At 37.4% G+C, this 18,339-nt stretch overlaps 1 protein-coding gene across 4 annotated transcripts; it reads left to right on the top strand.

Moving 5' to 3' along the window:
• The first annotated feature begins 6,861 nt into the window (after positions 1-6,861).
• Positions 6,862-15,245, top strand: LOC132056743 (ethylene-overproduction protein 1-like). Of its 4 annotated transcripts, none has more exons than XM_059449067.1 (4): positions 6,862-9,010; positions 9,405-9,696; positions 9,780-10,089; positions 14,581-15,245. In XM_059449067.1, the coding sequence occupies exons 1-4, from the start codon at positions 6,867-6,869 to the stop codon at positions 14,808-14,810; spliced, it is 2,976 nt and encodes a 991-aa protein (XP_059305050.1). In that variant the 5' UTR covers positions 6,862-6,866; the 3' UTR covers positions 14,811-15,245. The 4 variants fall into 4 exon arrangements, with proteins under 4 accessions (XP_059305050.1, XP_059305052.1, XP_059305051.1 ...); XM_059449069.1 differs by lacking the exon at positions 14,581-15,245 and adding an exon at positions 14,483-14,505; XM_059449068.1 differs by lacking the exon at positions 14,581-15,245 and adding an exon at positions 13,095-13,558.
• The last annotated feature ends 3,094 nt before the right edge of the window (positions 15,246-18,339 follow it).

Genomic DNA, 18,339 nt, shown 5'->3' with positions numbered 1-18,339 from the left:
AGGGCGGGGCACGTTATATGTACATATGATGATTTTATGATATCGGCATGCATGATTTATGTTTTAAAGGCAAGTTTTATGATTTTCTTTACTCTTTACTTCAGTATGATCCTGCTTACTATATTTCATGCTTTACATACTCAGTACATATTCCGTGCCGACCCCTTTCTTCGAAGGTCGCGTTTCATGTCGCGCAAGTACACCCCGCATGAGCCGAGGATATTAGTAGAAGATGTTCCGTAAGATTGGCGAGCTCCACTTTCTCCGGAGTGCTGCCGAGTCAGCGTATTATGTTATGGTATCATATTCCGTGTTAGAGACTTTGCAGACAGTGTCATGTATGATATGTCAGTCTTGTAAGAGGCTCTATAAGCCGATGTATTGTTATGCATTATATTTACAGTTTTCTTATGATTACTGATTTTATTTGAGTTCAGGAAGATCAAAAGCATGTTTTGTAAAAGTCTTTATTATGTTTCCATTGTACGATTTAAGGGCCCAGCTCAGCATGAGTATGGATGTCACGAGAGTCAGCGGGTTCGCTCGGCCCTAGGTAAGGGTCGGGTGCCCATCACACCCTATTGGATTAGGGGTGTGACAATTCTAAGTCTAGAGATTCTAAAGCTCATGATATGATATTTTTATGAAGCTAATGATCCTTATACGATTCCTTGACATTACTCATTATTGCTAGACTGACCTTATAATGCTAGTCCCTTCAAGGTGAGGCATGATGATCACGACTACTCCATAATGGAATCGAGGGTTCTCGACCTTATGTCACCCTGATAGAGTTGTAGCTTTAATTGAGTTCTAATGCATGATGTATGATAAGTACATGATGATGAGATTACACCGTACCTAGATGGCCGGGCATGACACCGCGAAGGCGGGTGGCTTAAGATAACACCGTGCCTAGATGGCCGGACATGACACCACTAGTGGGCGGCATGTGATAGTTACCCGGACGCGTGTTAACGATGATAGTATATCTGATATGCATAACATGTATTTTCCATTAAAAGATACGAAGGTTATATCTTCGCCTTATGTTCATCATTTCTTTATTATGTTGGTATTATTCATGCCTTACATACTCAGTACACTTTTCGTACTGACGTCCTTTTCTTTTGGACGCTGTGTTCATGCCCATAGGTAGACAGGGAGACGGTGCAGACCCGTAGGAGCTTATTTTATCAGCAGGTTTACAGGAGCACTCCACTACTCCGGAGGTGCTACTTATGGTCATATTATTTTGTGTATACATTTGGGTATGACGGGGTCCTGTCCCATCTTTATGACACAGTACTCTAGTAGAGGCTCGTAGATACGGATATGTGGGTAGTTGATGTCTTATGGATATATCAGTGTATATTTTGTATATCATTTTTGTAGCCATCAGGGCTTATATATATATATGCATATGTTGCATTCAAGATTGTGTATGTTCAGGTTGGGTATGACGACTAGCATAATGAGTGGTGCTCGATAGTCAGCTCCGGGTACCCGTCATGGCCCCTTAGTCGGGTCGTGACATTGAAAGTCTGTGGACAATTTTTTTTTGGCCTATAAATTGATTTCCCACGACTTGGGGTTATTTTTTTCATCAAAATAGATCCCTAGTGTCTCTCTAAGCTCTCTCTAACACCCATAAACATCCCAAATCAAATCAAGAGAAGATCAAGCCATAAATCCTCAACTAGTTCATAAAAAGTGTTGGTTCTTGCTTCTAGTTGAAGTTGTGGTGAATAAGCTTTGGAGTAAGTTGTGTGTGGCTAAAGTTCTTCAAGTATAAGGTATTTTTTTCATCTTGTTTCTTATGTTGAGCTGATTTGAAGGTTAAACAAGTCTTATAAGTGAAAAGAGTTATGGAGAAAAAGTCATAAGTGTTGTGTTGTAGTTGATGGCTATGGATTGAATTTGAAAAGAAGTTTTGGATGGATTTGAGTCTAGTTTGAATGTAATTTATTATGTATGATATTGTTGATGTTGTTATTGATGTTTGGGAGTTGTTTTGGAGTTTGATGGAAGTAGGTGCTACAGGGGAAATGCTACCCAAATTTCGTTAGCTAACCTAATAGTTTAGTTTGACCTTATAAGCGAGTCAACGACTTAATCTTAGTGTGAATCATCTTGAATGTAGATTTGCAAGCTCTAGAGGATAGACGTTGAGTGGTTAAGTAGTCGACGAGGTATGTAAGGCTGTCCCTTTCTTTCTTTTGGCATGATCTTATTAATACAAACCCACATAAATGATATCTATAATGTCCCTATTCCTAGAAATACTAGAAGCTTATGGTTCTTGGTGCTCTTATGATATTATTGATCTTTGTCTCATGATTATTGATCTTGACTTATAGTTACTGATCTTATTTATTGATGTTGATCTCATCTTATGGTTATTTTTCCTTCAAGGTGAGATATGCTCATGATGATAGTTTCATAACGGTAATCGGAGGTTTACCGACCTTACGTCACTCTGATAGAATCATACGTTTCTTTGAGCTCTCATGTATGCTTTATATATATATATATATATATATATATATATATATATATATATATATATATATATATATATATATATATATTTTCTCACACCGAGCCACGCTTATTGTCGGCGGGTATGACACCTATCGCGCACACCACTACACTACTGGTACGGATAACACCAAGCCTTATTAGGGCCGCGTACGGATGACACCGAGCCTATATGGTTGGGTACAGTATTATGATATATGTATACGTATGAAAATATTTTTTTTAAAAGGAAAGCATGCATGACATTCGCCTTAAGAGGCATTCAGATTTACAGGTTATCTCTCTTATCTCTTGTTACTTTCATATCTTTATTGTGTTGTTATTCATGCCTTACTGTTACACCTCGAAAAAATTTCATGTCGTCATGTGATGGATAGAATAATGCAGGGTGAGACAAATGCGATGTTTCTATAAGTAAGAAAGGTTATTTAACGATCCTAGCTAAGATTTCAAAGATGTTGGAAGTAAGAGGAGAAAGTCCCTTAAGAAGGGCAAAGTATATGTTGTGTTTTGGAAAGTTTCGTAAACTACCGAGCTAATGTTGACTTAATGATGTCCTAAAGAAGAGCTATAACTCTCCTTAGATTGGTAATAAAGTGTTAAACAAGTGTTAAGAAGGTTGCATAAGGATTGGAGATCAAACGAAACAACGGAAACCATTTCAGGGAAGTGGAGTTATACGACCACTTATACAGTCCGTATAACTTTATACGGTCCGTATAAGGGGTCCGTATAAAGGGTCCGTATAACCCCCAGCAAGAAGATGTTTTTCATAATGGTGAACCACAGCCACTTATACGGACCGTACAATGTTATACGGACCGTATAAGTGTCTGTATAACACCCGAGGGGCTGAGTTATTTTCAAGTATATAAATGTGATCCCACTTCATTATTTTCATTTTTCACACTTCTCCACTTCTCTCCAAGTCTCTAGAACATTCCATACATTCCATATACAAGAATTCGAGGGAAATCAAAGGCTCTTATCATTAATCCAAGGGAATCAAGTATAGGAAGCTCTTGGGGTTGCTAGAGTCAAGAAAACTTTATGGATTAAAGCTAGGGTTTTTCTTCAAGTGAAGTATTTCCATCCAAAGGTTATTCCTATTCAATCAAAGGTAAGTTTTATGATCATTTCATGTTATTTGGATTATGGAGAGGTTGAAAGACTTAGGTAGAAGAAGAAAGTAGAAAGCGAAGTCTAAATGTAGATTTTATGATGTTTATGAGTAGTAATCTATATGGAGTCATGATTCTTAGTATGATATGAATATAACTATGTTATGGAAGGTAATAATGGTGATGAAGAAGCGTCATATGTAAATGTGCTAAAATGGGTATGAAATTGCTAGTATGAGTTGAACATGGGGGTGAATATTGAAGGCTTAGTGTAATGTGATTACTTGAATTGGATATTATGAGTGTATTATGGATGTTATTATGGTCGTTGGGAGTTGTTTTGTGATATGGTGGAAGTTGACGAAATAGGGGAAATGCTGCCCAATTTTCATTAGGCTATGAATTATTCTAGTTTGAATTTAAAAGTATCATTAAGGCTTAACCATAGTGTGAATCCTTCTAAATGTAGATTATTCAAGCTTCAACGGTGAACGTTAGACAGTTAAGAAGACAAAGACATATGTAAGGCTAACCCTTCTTTCAGTAAGGCATGGTTCCTTAGCTATATATACATCCTTTCATGAGTTCTATAATGTCCTCCAAATGATTCTATCTCTGAAGCCACTAAAACTCATGAACCACGATACTTTCATGATTTCCATTGCATCCTTTATATGATAGTTGACCCTCCAAGGATAGACGTAACCAAAAACGATAATGGTAATGATGTTGATGATACTTATGGACTCTCAAGTATACGTGTCTAAGTATGTATGACTATGATGTAACACCGAGCTTATATGGCCGGGTATAATAACTATTGCGCGCGCACCACTGCAGTTGGGTACGGATACCACTGAGCCTTGGTAGGGCTAGTATGTATAATCACCGAGCTTTGTCATAAGCCAGGTATGTGAAACCACCGAACCTCCATGGTCGCGTATGCTATGGCTATGAATATGTATATGAATACGGATAAGAATACAGATACGGATATAGATATATGTATATGTTTGTATGTATGTACACGAGCACTTATTAGAAATGGAAGGTCCCTGTGAAAGACAAGTAAGTAATGATGATGATGGCGTTACTATCTCCCGATTCTCCCATCTTATGCTGTTTCTTATGCTATCTCTTATGCTCCTATTATGATGTTGATTATGCTTTACATACTCAGTACAATATTCGTACTGACGTCCTTTTGTTTGTAGACGCTGCGTCATGCCCGCAGGTGGCCGGGGGGACATGTTTGAGCCATAGCTTTCTTATTCAGGGACTACTTAGAGGAGCTCCATTTCATCCGGAGCTACAGCTTTTGGTATTATTCTTTTGTGTACATACATGGGCACGGCGGGGTCCGTCTGCCTATATGATGTTACTTACTCTTCTTGAGGCTCATAGACACGATTGTGTATGGTTAGATGTCTTGTAGCCACAATCGTCGGTTTATATTTTGTATATCATTTTGATGGCCTAGTCGGCTTATGTATATTAATGTGGGCATAGTTGTTAATAACGGTATAAATGTGTTGTTGCCCAATGAGTTTAGCATTATTGATGTATAGCATTCATGAGTAAGCTATGTGGTCCACCTAGATGTGAATACAAATGTACGATAAGAGGTACCCCGGTGGGTTAGCACTGGGTGCCCGTCATGGCCCTCGTGACACTTACATACTCAGTACATTATTTGTACTGACGTCTTTTTGTTTGTGAATGCTGTGTTCATGGCCGCAGGTAGACAGGGAGACGGTTCAGACCCTTAGGTTGCCATCTCAGCGTTTGTACAGGAGCACTCCACTTGTTCCGAAGCTGTAGTTCAGTTGGTATGATTCTTTTGTGTATATATGGGCATTGCGGGGTCCTGTCCCGTCCTTATTATGTTATGCACTCCATGTAAAGGCTCGTAGACAGATATGTACAGTTAGATGTCCTATGACCTTCTCGGTCCCTATTTTGTTGTATTATTATTTTGATAGCCTTGTCGGCTTGTATACTTGGGTTCAGTTTGACGACATATATACATATATCTCTTGGGCTTGTGTCCCTTATAGTTTATGATATCTACCAGTTAGCATTATGGCCTACTCAGGTATGATTATATGATGCATGTATGTCAGGTAGTGCTCGGTAGGTTAGCTCCGAGTGCCCGTCATGGCCCTCCGGTTGGGTCGTGACGGTGGCGACGTGAGAAGTACGAAAAAGTAGAGAAGAAATGAAGAACTAAAGACCCCTCTTTTCATCTGCATCGCGAGAAGAAAGCGAGATAAACAACTCTCTGAAATGCACAATCAGGCTATTCGTCCGCATAGCGTGAAGAAAACGAGCAAAACAAGTCTCTAACCAAGTTACACAATCAAGCTTTTCGTCCGCATCGCGGAAGAAAAGCACAAGGCACAACATGCAGGCGATCATTTTGCATCACGGAAGGAAAGCGGAGTTAAGCGCAGTTTCTCGTTTCGATCGGGATTAGGTCAACTTATTTTAGCTTTTAACCTAGACTGTAAATAGACGTTTTTATTAATTGTAAAGGGTGTGTTGGGATTTTTCGAAGATTTGTAAGCCGTCGTCTTTACTTTCTCTCTCTAGGTTTATTTTATTTTCTTCTTTTTAACCCTAGATTACTCATGAATTCTTGTTCTTCATCTAGAACCATGAGTAGCTAAACTTCTTATTTCTAGAGTTGCGGCGAAAGACATGATAGTTGGTTTGACTACAATTAAGGGTGTAGGGGTGGTGGAGATAAGGCCATGGAGGATGGGGGTGGGGGATAGGTGTGTTGGAGAGTTGGGAAAAAACAATTTGTGTGGAATGCTATTCATTGAATTTGTTTTCCTCTACTTTCACTAGAAAATAATTTTTCTCATTTTTAAGTAACTTATTGTCCTAGAAAAATATTTTTCAAAAATTTTGTCCAACCAAAGATGAGAAAATTAATGTTTTCCTCCGTACCAAACACACCCTAACGTTATCCAAGTATCATAAGATAATTCTAAATTAAAATATATTATGGAGTATTATTTTTATTTAAAAAAGCAGAAACAGGGGGAGCAATTGTCATCACACACGTCGCCTGATATAGTGATGTGACAAGCTGGCGTTATTCAAGATTGGAATATAAACTAAACATAATGCATTATATGGTGGTGATATAATGCTCACAAGTCAGATGAAAGTTTATAACAAATCACGCCACAGTTGATGGTTGAACCTGCATATCACCACCACGCACGCCCTCTTACCTCAACTCTTTTGTATGGTGGTGATATATGCAGAGCAAAAGTTGAACAGTCAATTAAATTATTGACAAGGGGATTAGTTATTAGATTCATGTCTACTTGTACAGAGAATGAAAGTGAAGGAAAGGAGGAATGTTGTGAAATTTCGAAATCAAGATTTGTTAGTCTCATCCGTCAACTGTCTCACAGTATGCGTGGTTTCAAGCTCAAAGACCATTGTAAGACTACTCAAGTCCATGCTTACAACCCATCTCAAACTTCCACTAGTAACCCTTTTCCCAAGCTCCAGTACCCTACAATCAACTCCATTTTGGCAGAATCTGCTGATACTGTGTCACGATCAACAGCTTTTCTTCCCTATGGGCTTCCAAGAAGTGATTCTTTTGAGCCCCAAGTTGAGCCTTGTCTCAAATCTGTTGATTTTGTTGAATCTTTAGCTGAGCTTTACCGCAAAGTTGAGATGACCCATGATTTTGGTAAGGCTTTGGTTTATGTAGAGCAGTACGCTGTGTTGTACAGCCTTGGTGATCCAAAGTTGCTGCGTAGGTGTCTTCAATCGGCTCGTCGTCATGCTGTTGATGTGCATTCCAAGGTGGTTTTGTCAGCTTGGTTGAGGTTTGAGAGGAGAGAGGATGAGTTAGTTGGATCATCAGCTTTGGATTGTATTGGAAGACTTGTTGAATGCCCCAAGGCTGCTTTGCTACATGGCTATGATCCTGTTTTTGGTCATTGCCAATGTCATCATGGACTTGGAGCACCTAATAATGAGATTGAGATCTCTCATTTTGGTAACTCAGACTCACAAGTTTGCTTCTGCATAGGCAAAGAGGAAATCAACTGTATTAGAGGTAAAATTGCAGCTCTTTCTGCTCCATTAAAATCAATGTTGTATGGTCATTTCATTGAGTCTGATAAGGAAAGAATTGATTTTACACACATTGGTATATCTGTGGATGGAATGAGAGCTGTAGATTTCTTTAGTAGGACAAGAAGATTAGATTCTTACCCAGCCAACATACTTCTTGAGCTTCTTTCATTTGCAAATAGATTCTGTTGTGAGGAAATGAAATCTGCTTCTGATTGTTACTTGGCCTCTTTGGTTTCTGATATCGATGAGGCATTGCTTCTTATTGATTATGCTCTGGAGGAGAGAGCACATGTGCTCATGGCGTCTTGCCTGCAGCTGATGCTAAGAGAGCTTCCAGGTTATTTGTATAATCCAAAAGTTCTCAACACATTTTGTAGCTCTGCAGCTAGAGAGAGACTTGCCCCTGTTGTTGGGCAAGCTTCTTTTCTGTTATATTATTTCCTTAGCCATGTAGCATTAGAAGATAACATGACGTCCAAAGTTACAGTTATGTTGTTGGAGAGATTGAAGGAGTGTGCTAGTGAAAGATGGCAAAAGGCACTAGCTTTGCATCAACTTGGGTGTGTGTTTCTTGAAAGGAAGGATTACAAGGAAGCTCAGCATTGTTTTGAGATGGCAATTGAGGCTGGTCATGTTTATTCTTTAGTAGGTGTTGCACGAACTAAATTCAAGCAAGGGCGGCGGTTTTTGGCGTTTGAGCTAATTAATGGTATTATTTCAGAGAATAAACCTACAGGGTGGATGTACCAAGAGAGGTCTTTGTACAGCGTAGGCAGACAAAAGATTTTGGATGTCAATGATGCCACCAGATTGGATCCCACCCTTTCTTTTCCATACAAATACAGAGCCATTACGATGGTGGAAGAGAGCCAGATTGAGGCTGCTATCGTGGAGATAAATAGAATTGTTGGTTTTAAGGTCTCTCCAGACTGCCTTGAACTGCGGGCTTGGTTTTTTATTGCACTTGAGGATTATGAATCTGCTATAAGAGATATCCGGGCATTGTTGACTCTAGAGCCAAACTATATGATGTTTCTTGGAAAAATGAGGGCTGACCACCTGGTTGAGCTTCTCAGTCTGCACGTTCAGCCATGGAGTCCTGCAGATTGCTGGATGCAACTCTATGATCGATGGTCATCTGTTGATGATATTGGTTCACTGGCTGTTATACACCAGATGCTCATAAATGATCCTGGGAGGAGCATTCTGCGATTCAGGCAATCTCTGCTCCTATTACGGTAATTTTTTATTTTTGCTGCAAGTTTATGCTGTATGCACAATTCCGACCAAGCAAAAAGGAAAAGACTGGTCAATGTGATGAGAGATAGACTTTTATAGAACCATATTTTGCCGTCACATATGGTATGTTATGCTCAAACTGCATGAAGTAGCACATTAAGCCCAGCTTTAAGTTATGAGATCATGTTGAGAAAATTGAAATGGATAACATACGAAACAACTTTATTGTAACTATCTTTATTTGGATTGAATCGATAAATGTGGATGACATATAAATTAGATTTTGGGGACTGGCTGGAAATATATAGGTCATTCTTAGACAGAAAAGCCTTATCATGGGCTAACTTTCCATGATAGAAGCACATCCTATTACCTAACACATTTTACTTGCAGGTTAAATTGTCAAAAAGCTGCAATGCGCAGTTTGCGCCTTGCCCTGAATCATTCCACCTTCTCATATGAAAGGCTTGTGTATGAAGGATGGATTTTATATGACACTGGACATCGTGAAGAAGCACTTGCTAAGGCTGAGGAATCCATTTCTCTCCAAAGGTCATTCGAAGCCTTTTTCCTTAAAGCATACGCTCTAGCCGATACAACTCTGGATTCTGAATCTTCATCTTATGTCATCCAACTGTTGGAGGAAGCACTTAAATGTCCTTCAGATGGTCTTCGCAAGGGACAAGTGGGTCATTTCTCCAAACTAGTTCTATTTCTCTTGGTGATGTTTCTGTAGATGAATTTATTCATGTTATTGTAGTCTTTCAGGCATTAAATAATCTAGGAAGTATTTACGTGGATTGCAATAAGTTGGACCTCGCAGCAGACTGCTATGTTAGTGCCCTCGAGATAAAGCATACAAGAGCGCATCAAGGGTTAGCACGTGTATATCATCTCAAAAACGATAGGAAAGCTGCTTATGAGGAAATGACAAAGCTGATAGACAAGGCTCAGAACAAAGCATCTGCTTATGAAAAACGGTCAGAGTATTGTGATCGTGACATGGCAAATAGTGATCTCAGCATGGCTACAGTATTGGATCCTTTAAGGACTTACCCATACAGATACAGGGCTGCAGGTATATTATCACATTCCCACCCCTTGCTTGTTAGTAACCAATTTTGTTCAGGAAGAGATTGCTAAAATTCTAACTCTAGGATGATGATGTGAATTTGAAGTGAAGTTCCACTATGATTATAAATCTTTTCTTGGTTTCTATTACTAATTGTGATATATATTCCTGGTGTAACCTAAAGAAGGTTCACAAACAGGAAGCAATATTTGTTGCTTGTGGACTGGGCTTGAACGGATGAATCTTTTATTGAAAATGTAACTCACTTTTTGGAAGGATTATCACCGTCGATAAAGGATGAACGACCATGTCCAGACTGATAAGAGAAAAACTCAGTGAAATAAAATCACTTGAAAGAGCCTTCTTTATATAGGAGAATACCTTCTCTTTTCTTCTTCTCAGGATTGAGATCTAGGACTCTTACAATTTGAATGAGGTCAGCAGAATCACATTTTTGGTGAAAACACTCTTTCTTTTTTCCGCAAAGGTCCTGCCGTCCTGTTGTATAAAACCTATTGGCCAAATAAATAAGTGGCCCCTTAAAATTGCCATGATTTTTCATTTTGACGCCTTAACTAGAATTTGTTCTTATTAGACACTTCAAATATGATTTAAAGTGTGCCTATTGAACACAAACTGCCGATATGGAAAAAAAACGTGTTCCAAAAATGCCTTAGGGAACAGGAGTTGATCCAAATAATATTTTTCCTTGTTTGCTTTTCCTTGAAAAACCATATTTTCTCTCCTCAGTCCTCCATTACGCCACCTCCATTGTTGCTGCCATCCTCCTCCTCCTTCCTTCTTCTGCTGCCACCTTTCTCCATGAACTTTCATTTTCTGAAAATAAGAAAGAAAAAGGGAAATAAGAAGAAAATAGTTGAAGAGAAAAAAGGGCCTTCTTTTCAAGTAGAACGAACAGAGTCGAAACACTAGTGGCAAAAAGCAGTAGATAACATACTACACACTAATTTACATACAACATACCCAGTGTAATCCCACAAGTGGGGTCTGGGGAGGGTAAGATGCACGCAGACCTTACCTCTACCTTTATGGGGTAGAGAGGTTGTTTCCGATAGACCCTCAGCTCAAAAGAAATATAATCAGTGCAGGATTGTAAGAGAAATACGACAACAAACTATCAAGATACAGAACAAATGGAGCAATACATAGTAATACACGCGTAAGGATACTGATCTACGAGATACAAAATAATACCACTACGAAAAGGAGAGAGAGGATGGAAAGTCTAGCCCGCTACCTGCCTCACACACAGCGCGACGAAACTCAGCTACCTACTAACCTTCTATCCTAATCTCGACCTCCAAAGCTTCCTATCTAAGGTCATGTCCTCAGTTAGGGCGAAGTTGTGTCATGTCCTCTCTAATCACTTCCCCCCAGATCTTCTTCGGCCTACCTCTACCTCTTCTAATTCCTACGACCGCCAATCTCTCACACCTCCGAACTTCAGCGCATCTTCACGCATCATAATACCCCTGCTTGTCATCAAAATCAATATTAATTTCTGCTACATTAGCCCAACTAAAAACTGTAGTCTCCCCGGAAAATCCAACAAACTTTTTTTGATAAAGGTAACAAACTTGGTGCCAGCCTCCCATGTCAAATACTTCCATCCCCATCTCTGAATTGAAGCTTCATCAAGCACAGAACACTCACCAGAACTTTTATGAACATCCGCCGTGAAAGTAAATTTTCGGTGAGTTGAAATTTACGTGCTCAACTAGGGAGAGGAGTTGTTGGGACTTCTTTTTTCAATAAGCTCTGACATTTTTCTCGGCAAGCTATGAGAGTACTTGTGTATAAATTGGGATAAATGTATCTGGTTCTGCTGGATATGTATGCAGCTGAAGAACGAAAATGGCAGAGAAGGTGATAGAAAGGGGCATAAATAAGGCGATGGAAGGGTGATTTATGTGAAAATCGAATTTCTATTTAGTTTTTGGGTCAAAACCCTTCTTTTATTAACATGGCCCAAATGCCACATGTCCGTATTTCACTCATCACTTTGTCATGTTACATCAGCATGTGTATTACATGCACATTATTTTTTTGACCTGTTGTCAGCGAGGTGTTTAATAGGTACAGTTTGAACTTACATTAGGTGTTTAATAGAAACAAGTCCTAGTTGAAGTGTCAAAATGAAAAATCATGACAACTTTAGGGGACTGCTTATGTCTAATTTCTTAAAAATCTGTTTACCAAATTTTGAAATTACAGTGCAAAGAAAAATAAACCAGGTAACAAGAGATGCTGGTGGCCTCATATATTTAATTCAGGCAAAGCATCAGTTGAATTCAGTACAATTAAGAGAGATGCATCTCTTTATTGCACCATAGGTTTGACAAGCTATTTTCTTTCATATGATGAATACCCCAATCTTCTTAAGATAAGTTGTTTACCCTAGTACTCTAATCACTGATATCTTGTCCATCTTTGACGAAGGCAACCTATTGTTCCCAATAGGCAAATGCAGAGAGCTCCTCTTCTTTTGACAAGTAAATTATTCTTAGAAACAACCGGTACCAAGGAGGTGCTGTGAGAATATATACTGCTGACTTGTCTCCTCTTATATAAGGAATATAGCAAGACCTTTAAATGATCTTATATTATTTACATATCTTTTAAATTATCAAAACAGGAAAAAACAAAAGATCATTTACAATACTCTTCCTAGACCAAAAAATTTAAATTTTAAAGATCTATCCAGACTTTATACTATAAATTTCTTTCTATCCGGATTATCTTAGTGATACATAAACAGGTTTCCAACTGCGACTCTGGCTCTTAGATATCCTCTGCCCTGTCAATTGTTGAGAGTTTGCTGCAGATTCTCTGGCATCACTCAATTGGACTCCAAATATGTTTTGAAACATTGTATATATGTCATGCTTGCCTGTAGTGTAGTAGAAGGTGATTAGTTGGATTCTTCGTATAGGAAGCATCTACTAGACATTTTAGAACCTCTTCTTTGCATTGTATTATGTGTCAAGCAGGCAAATCCAAGCTATCCTTGATCTTCTGAATCGTTTTCCATGGTCAGTGATCTTCTTCTTTTCCATGTCGCAGCTTCACCTTATAGCATGATTTAACAGTAAGTCTTCTATCCTTTCTACCAATATAAAGTATAGATTCTTTCACATCTTCGTCTAATACCACAATTTCCAGTTTCTGCATCAAAAAGTTCATATCTTCAATCATTTGAGTTCCTTCTAAACTGCAGGTTCCATCCAGTATCTGAGTAAAAATATTCTGCAATCGTGCAGTCTTTAGTTGTGATAAGGCTGTGCTGATCTTTCTGGGAGAAGTTCTTTCTGTGTCAGGCCGTTTGGCTGCTTATCAAAACCATATTCTAACCTTGATTCGGATTTAGGACCAAAAAGAGTGTGTATAAATGGTACAAATCTTTTTGCATCCGGTGTTTGCAAATATCATAGCTAAGTGAAATAGCAGAGAATGCAAAGAAACTAATAATGGTTAGGTGAAAAATAAGATTAGAATACTAAAATTAATTATGCAAAGAAACTAATAATGGTTAAGTGAAAAATAAGATTAGAATACTAAAATTAATTATGATTAAGTAAGAAAGTATATATATAAAAATTCATATAATATATTTATTAATTTAGTGTAAATATCAAGTGCGATTAATTTCTTGACATTTAAAAATAGTCTACCAAAGCAGTAGTAATATATATTTATGAAAAATGGCTCAAACAAGTAAAGAAAACTTAATAAGTGAGGGTGGATGCATAAAAATGGTAAAAATACATAGACAGCCATTAAAGTTATCGCGTTTTGTTCATTTAGACGCCTTAGCTAAGCCTATTACCTATTCGACACCTAACGTATGGCAAAATGTGCCTGTTAAACACCTAATTGATGATATCTGATGCAACTAAAGTGCGTGCTGTTTACATGCTGTTGACATGGCAAAACACCAAATCAAAATATGACACATCATTCTAAAATTCTCCAAACCCAACGTGCACTTCTTTTTTCACGTGACCTATCAAATGGTCATAACAGCGATTGCATTTTTTGACACTAGGACAATCTCCTACATAATTCTCTTCACTACTTTTTTACGGAGTCAATTTAATATGTTGCCATTTTTTCTTTGTGAATGATGAAATTACGTGAAGATTGAGAGCTTTTGGTTCAGTCTAATCAAACACTGATCTAGACTCTTCATTGGCGGCTTCAGTAAAGTAAATTTGATCCTGTTGAATAAATTCAATTACGTTAAGATTTATTGGCTGGTTAACACAATGTGTTATTTGTGTATATATATTGATGGTTCGAGTTGCATGGCTGTTTTGCTTCCATATTTGGATGAAATTGTTGGTTCTGCATTTCCCTAAAATTCTTGTACTGAAACTAGGAGGATAAAAAGCTCCTACTGGTCAGGTTGAGCCTTGATTGAGGTGGTGTAATTTTTGTTGCCTTGTTGGTACTGAATTTAAATGTGGCATGCAACAGTGCTCATGGATGACCAAAGGGAGAGTGAGGCTGTGGAGGAGCTTACAAGAGCCATTTCTTTCAAACCTGACTTGCAAATGCTTAATCTTCGAGCAGCATTCCATGAGTCAATGGCTGATTTCTCACATGCTCTCCAGGATAGTGAAGCCGCCCTCTGCTTGGATCCCAATCATAAGGATACCTTAGATCTGTACAGCCGCACACGTATTCAAGCACAGAAAAACAACTAGTCTTGGGGAGTATATTCTGCTTTGAAGTAAAAATCAGAAACTATTTGAGCTTTCAAGATTTGTTCAGATATATGGATGGCTCTCTGCACCACATCCTGATGTGCACGGATTGATGACCTAGATAAACTGGGTAATCATTGAGGAAAGCAGAAATTGGATTGGTGTACATATGATTGACGGACATTGTGGTGAAAACTCCTCCTTGACGAAGCAAAGCAGATCATTTCACAGTGAGCAAAATCAGCAGGCATACGCACGCTCAAACTACTTTCACATTGTTGGTCATTAAGAATTAAAATTCTCAGGTTTTTATCATAATATCCTTTATTTATACAACCTAGAAAGAGGTTAGAAAGTTCAAAGAGGAACTTTTCTTCTCTACTTCTGCTAAACTATAGAGTTGCTGGAATATAATGTGTGCAAGTTCACCCTCTTCTGAACATCCAATCCTTCAAATCTGTTCGGGTTAAATTTCAAAGAGAGAAGGAAAAAGGGAAATCTAAGCTAGGATGTTAGTGCGAATAAAACATCATGAGATATACCTAAATATTGATGGTACGCACTTGGGTCCATATGTAATGGGCTTCTATTTGTACGTAAAATTGAGGGGAGAATGACGTATATATACGCTTGAAGTAGAGTATATTCTGAAATATGGCCAATCTTTTTAGTTTACAAAAGATAATAATAGATTTCTTACGGAACATATATGAAAATTTTTGCTCAAAGTTTTGTGTGAAAATTGTATGAAATGTATATATTTCGCTCAATTTTTTGTGTATGAAATACACATGTCTCGCTCAAGGATTAAAATTTTCGCTTAATATTTTGTGTATGAAATATGTATATCTCGCTCAAGGCTTAGAATTCTCACATTTTTCGTGTATCGCTTGCCTAGAATTTCGGTCACAATTTCACGTATGAAAACTGTATAAAATCGGTATGAAATATGTATATAACTGTATAATTTTTTTATAAAATTCATGTTTTTTTTTATGACATAAAATTCATGTTAGGTTTTTGAAAATTTAATACAACTACAATAACATTGTACACAACTTTCATACAAATAATACAATATACAAAACTTAAAATTCATTTTTCCGACAAACTCAACATACAATTATCATACAACATTAATACAATTTTGAATCTCACTTCAAAATTTGAAATTTTTTAAGTCATTCAAAGAGTAAGCCGCCATCTCAAATCTTCCAATAATCTCACCAACCTGAAACATAATATGAATAAAGGATACAAAATTAAAGAAAAAAAAAACTGCTTCAATTCATTCCAATTCTTTTGCCTCTAAGTTCAAAATGCTAGATCCACATTGATACTAACATAGACCCACATATCAAATTGATACTCTTTAACTAACAAAAGAAGGACGAATTACATCAAATAGCTAGGAATAACAAAAGTGTAGCTCAACGGAAGAAAAAAAATGAAACATAATTACATGAAATTCGAATCGAAGCCATAAGTTACAGATGCCAAATCGATGCCGCTCGTGTTTGCACATCGATTGAGTTCGACTCGAGATCAGAGATGAGTTGCCGGATTTATCCGACACACATATAAGTATCATACAACTTTAATACAATTTTGAATCTCAATTAGGGCTTAGAATTTAGTTCACAATTTCTTGTATAAAGCTATATAAAAGTGGTATGAAATATGTATAATGGTTGCGAGCTCCTGCCGACGAGAATGGAGATCTATGATGGTGTTAATGGAGATCTACGGTGGTGTTGTGGTGTTTGTTTAGAGCTTTGGTTTACATGGGCTTGAAATAGGCAGGTGCCATCACAGCTTTGAGGGAATTGGGTCGTGACAAAACAATTCTGATATATAAGTTCTGTTCAAATCTTTTTTTATGGGGAGTTCAATTTGATCTGACTAATTTAGATTCTGATTCTTTCACCATATGATTAATATGAAGGAAGGTCCTAGGCCGATTACCTTGACCTATTGTCCTGTGGTGACTCTCAGTTCAATGTTTTAGCATGCTCGCGTTCTTATGTTTACTAGGCTGCATCTTACCAAAAAAAATTCGTCATAGTGCCGAGAAATGTTTCTGGCGACCATCACTATGCCCTTCCTTCCAAGTTCAAACTACTCGTTCCTCTACTGGTCCTGCTGTCAGAAACATGAAGATTTTGATGCCATGCGATTTTTGATTAATTTTTCCATGAAAGAAGAAAATTTCAGTTTCATACATTAAATCAACTAAAACTCATTACCCTAGATCTATCATGGCATTATGTATACTCCTAAAATCGGTGATTTTAACTTGGTATATTCATCAAAAAGAAAAGTAGATTGGGGTTTTCCACAGTTCCACTCATAACTTCAAAATAGAGTTGTGAAGCGAAGAAAACATATTTCCGATGCATGAAACTTTTTGGATCTTCAGAGAAGGAAATTAATTTGAGCTCATCAATTAACATCTAACCTCTTTGCTAGAGGTCACCGGTTATGTAGTTAGCCATTATAATAAGCAAAACCTTTATAAGTTAACCGTCAAAAGCAAATTTTTGGGTGTATTAGGAAAGGTTTGGTTGTCGGAGATGTTTTTGTTAGATGGGAAAGAAAGGGGTGCAACTTTGTAAGAAAAAAGATTCAAAAATTTGAGGATGAGAAAGGACACGTGACATTTATACCAAGTTTTAGACAAATTTTTGCATTCATTCACCCCTTGCGGGTAAACATGCAAGTGTCGGGTAGTAAAAGGGGTTAGGATCCCCTCGGGCAATTGGCGCGAATGCACTCTTTTAGGGGTGGTTAGCTTTAGATTTTCTTGCCAAAAATGGTGGTCTTTAATTATTGCGCCAGGAGCAAACGTAGTAAAAAACGTTATTACCCACGTAGTTACATATAAAAACAAATATCGTTATTCTCGAATCCTTGCTTCTTTCATATAGTTAACCAATAAACTTGTTCCCATTTTTCACATTATTCAAATCGTTGTTCCAAGCCAAATTTCTCGATTGATTTTATTTGCTACGACATACGTAAAAATACAAATCTTAATTCAACTCAATTTAACGATTTTATTGAGTTTAGATTGTTAATATTTGAAAAAAATCATCTTCTACGACACGATTATTAAGAAACGATGATGACATATTTCGATTGAAAATTGCGCATGATAAAATTAATCAACAAAAATAGAATTGATTGGATTTGTTGCTTTGTTAAGATTTTAATTACTTTATACCTTAATTAAATTAGTATACAATGCTTATTTACTTGAAATTGTAATAATAATAAATTCAATTTAAATCGGGCAATGCTTATCGATTTAAACTTGAATTAAGGCAAGCGTATACGGAGGCAAAAAGGTCAATTTACAAAAGCGTACGATATCCGTTAAAAGCAACTTTCCGAACCAATTTCATAACAAGTATCTTGAGAAGGCAAAATTTCTGGTTTATATAGAAGTATAAATTAGTCCGATTCGTCGATCCTCTACAATTGCAATAGCTGTTGCAGGCATTTGATTTAAATTGGATGAAGGTAGAGG

This window comes from Lycium ferocissimum, chromosome 5, assembly GCF_029784015.1.
Source record: "Lycium ferocissimum isolate CSIRO_LF1 chromosome 5, AGI_CSIRO_Lferr_CH_V1, whole genome shotgun sequence".
In the NCBI taxonomy this organism is placed as follows: domain Eukaryota; kingdom Viridiplantae; phylum Streptophyta; class Magnoliopsida; order Solanales; family Solanaceae; genus Lycium; species Lycium ferocissimum.
This window is presented reverse-complemented; position numbering and strand designations above follow the sequence as displayed.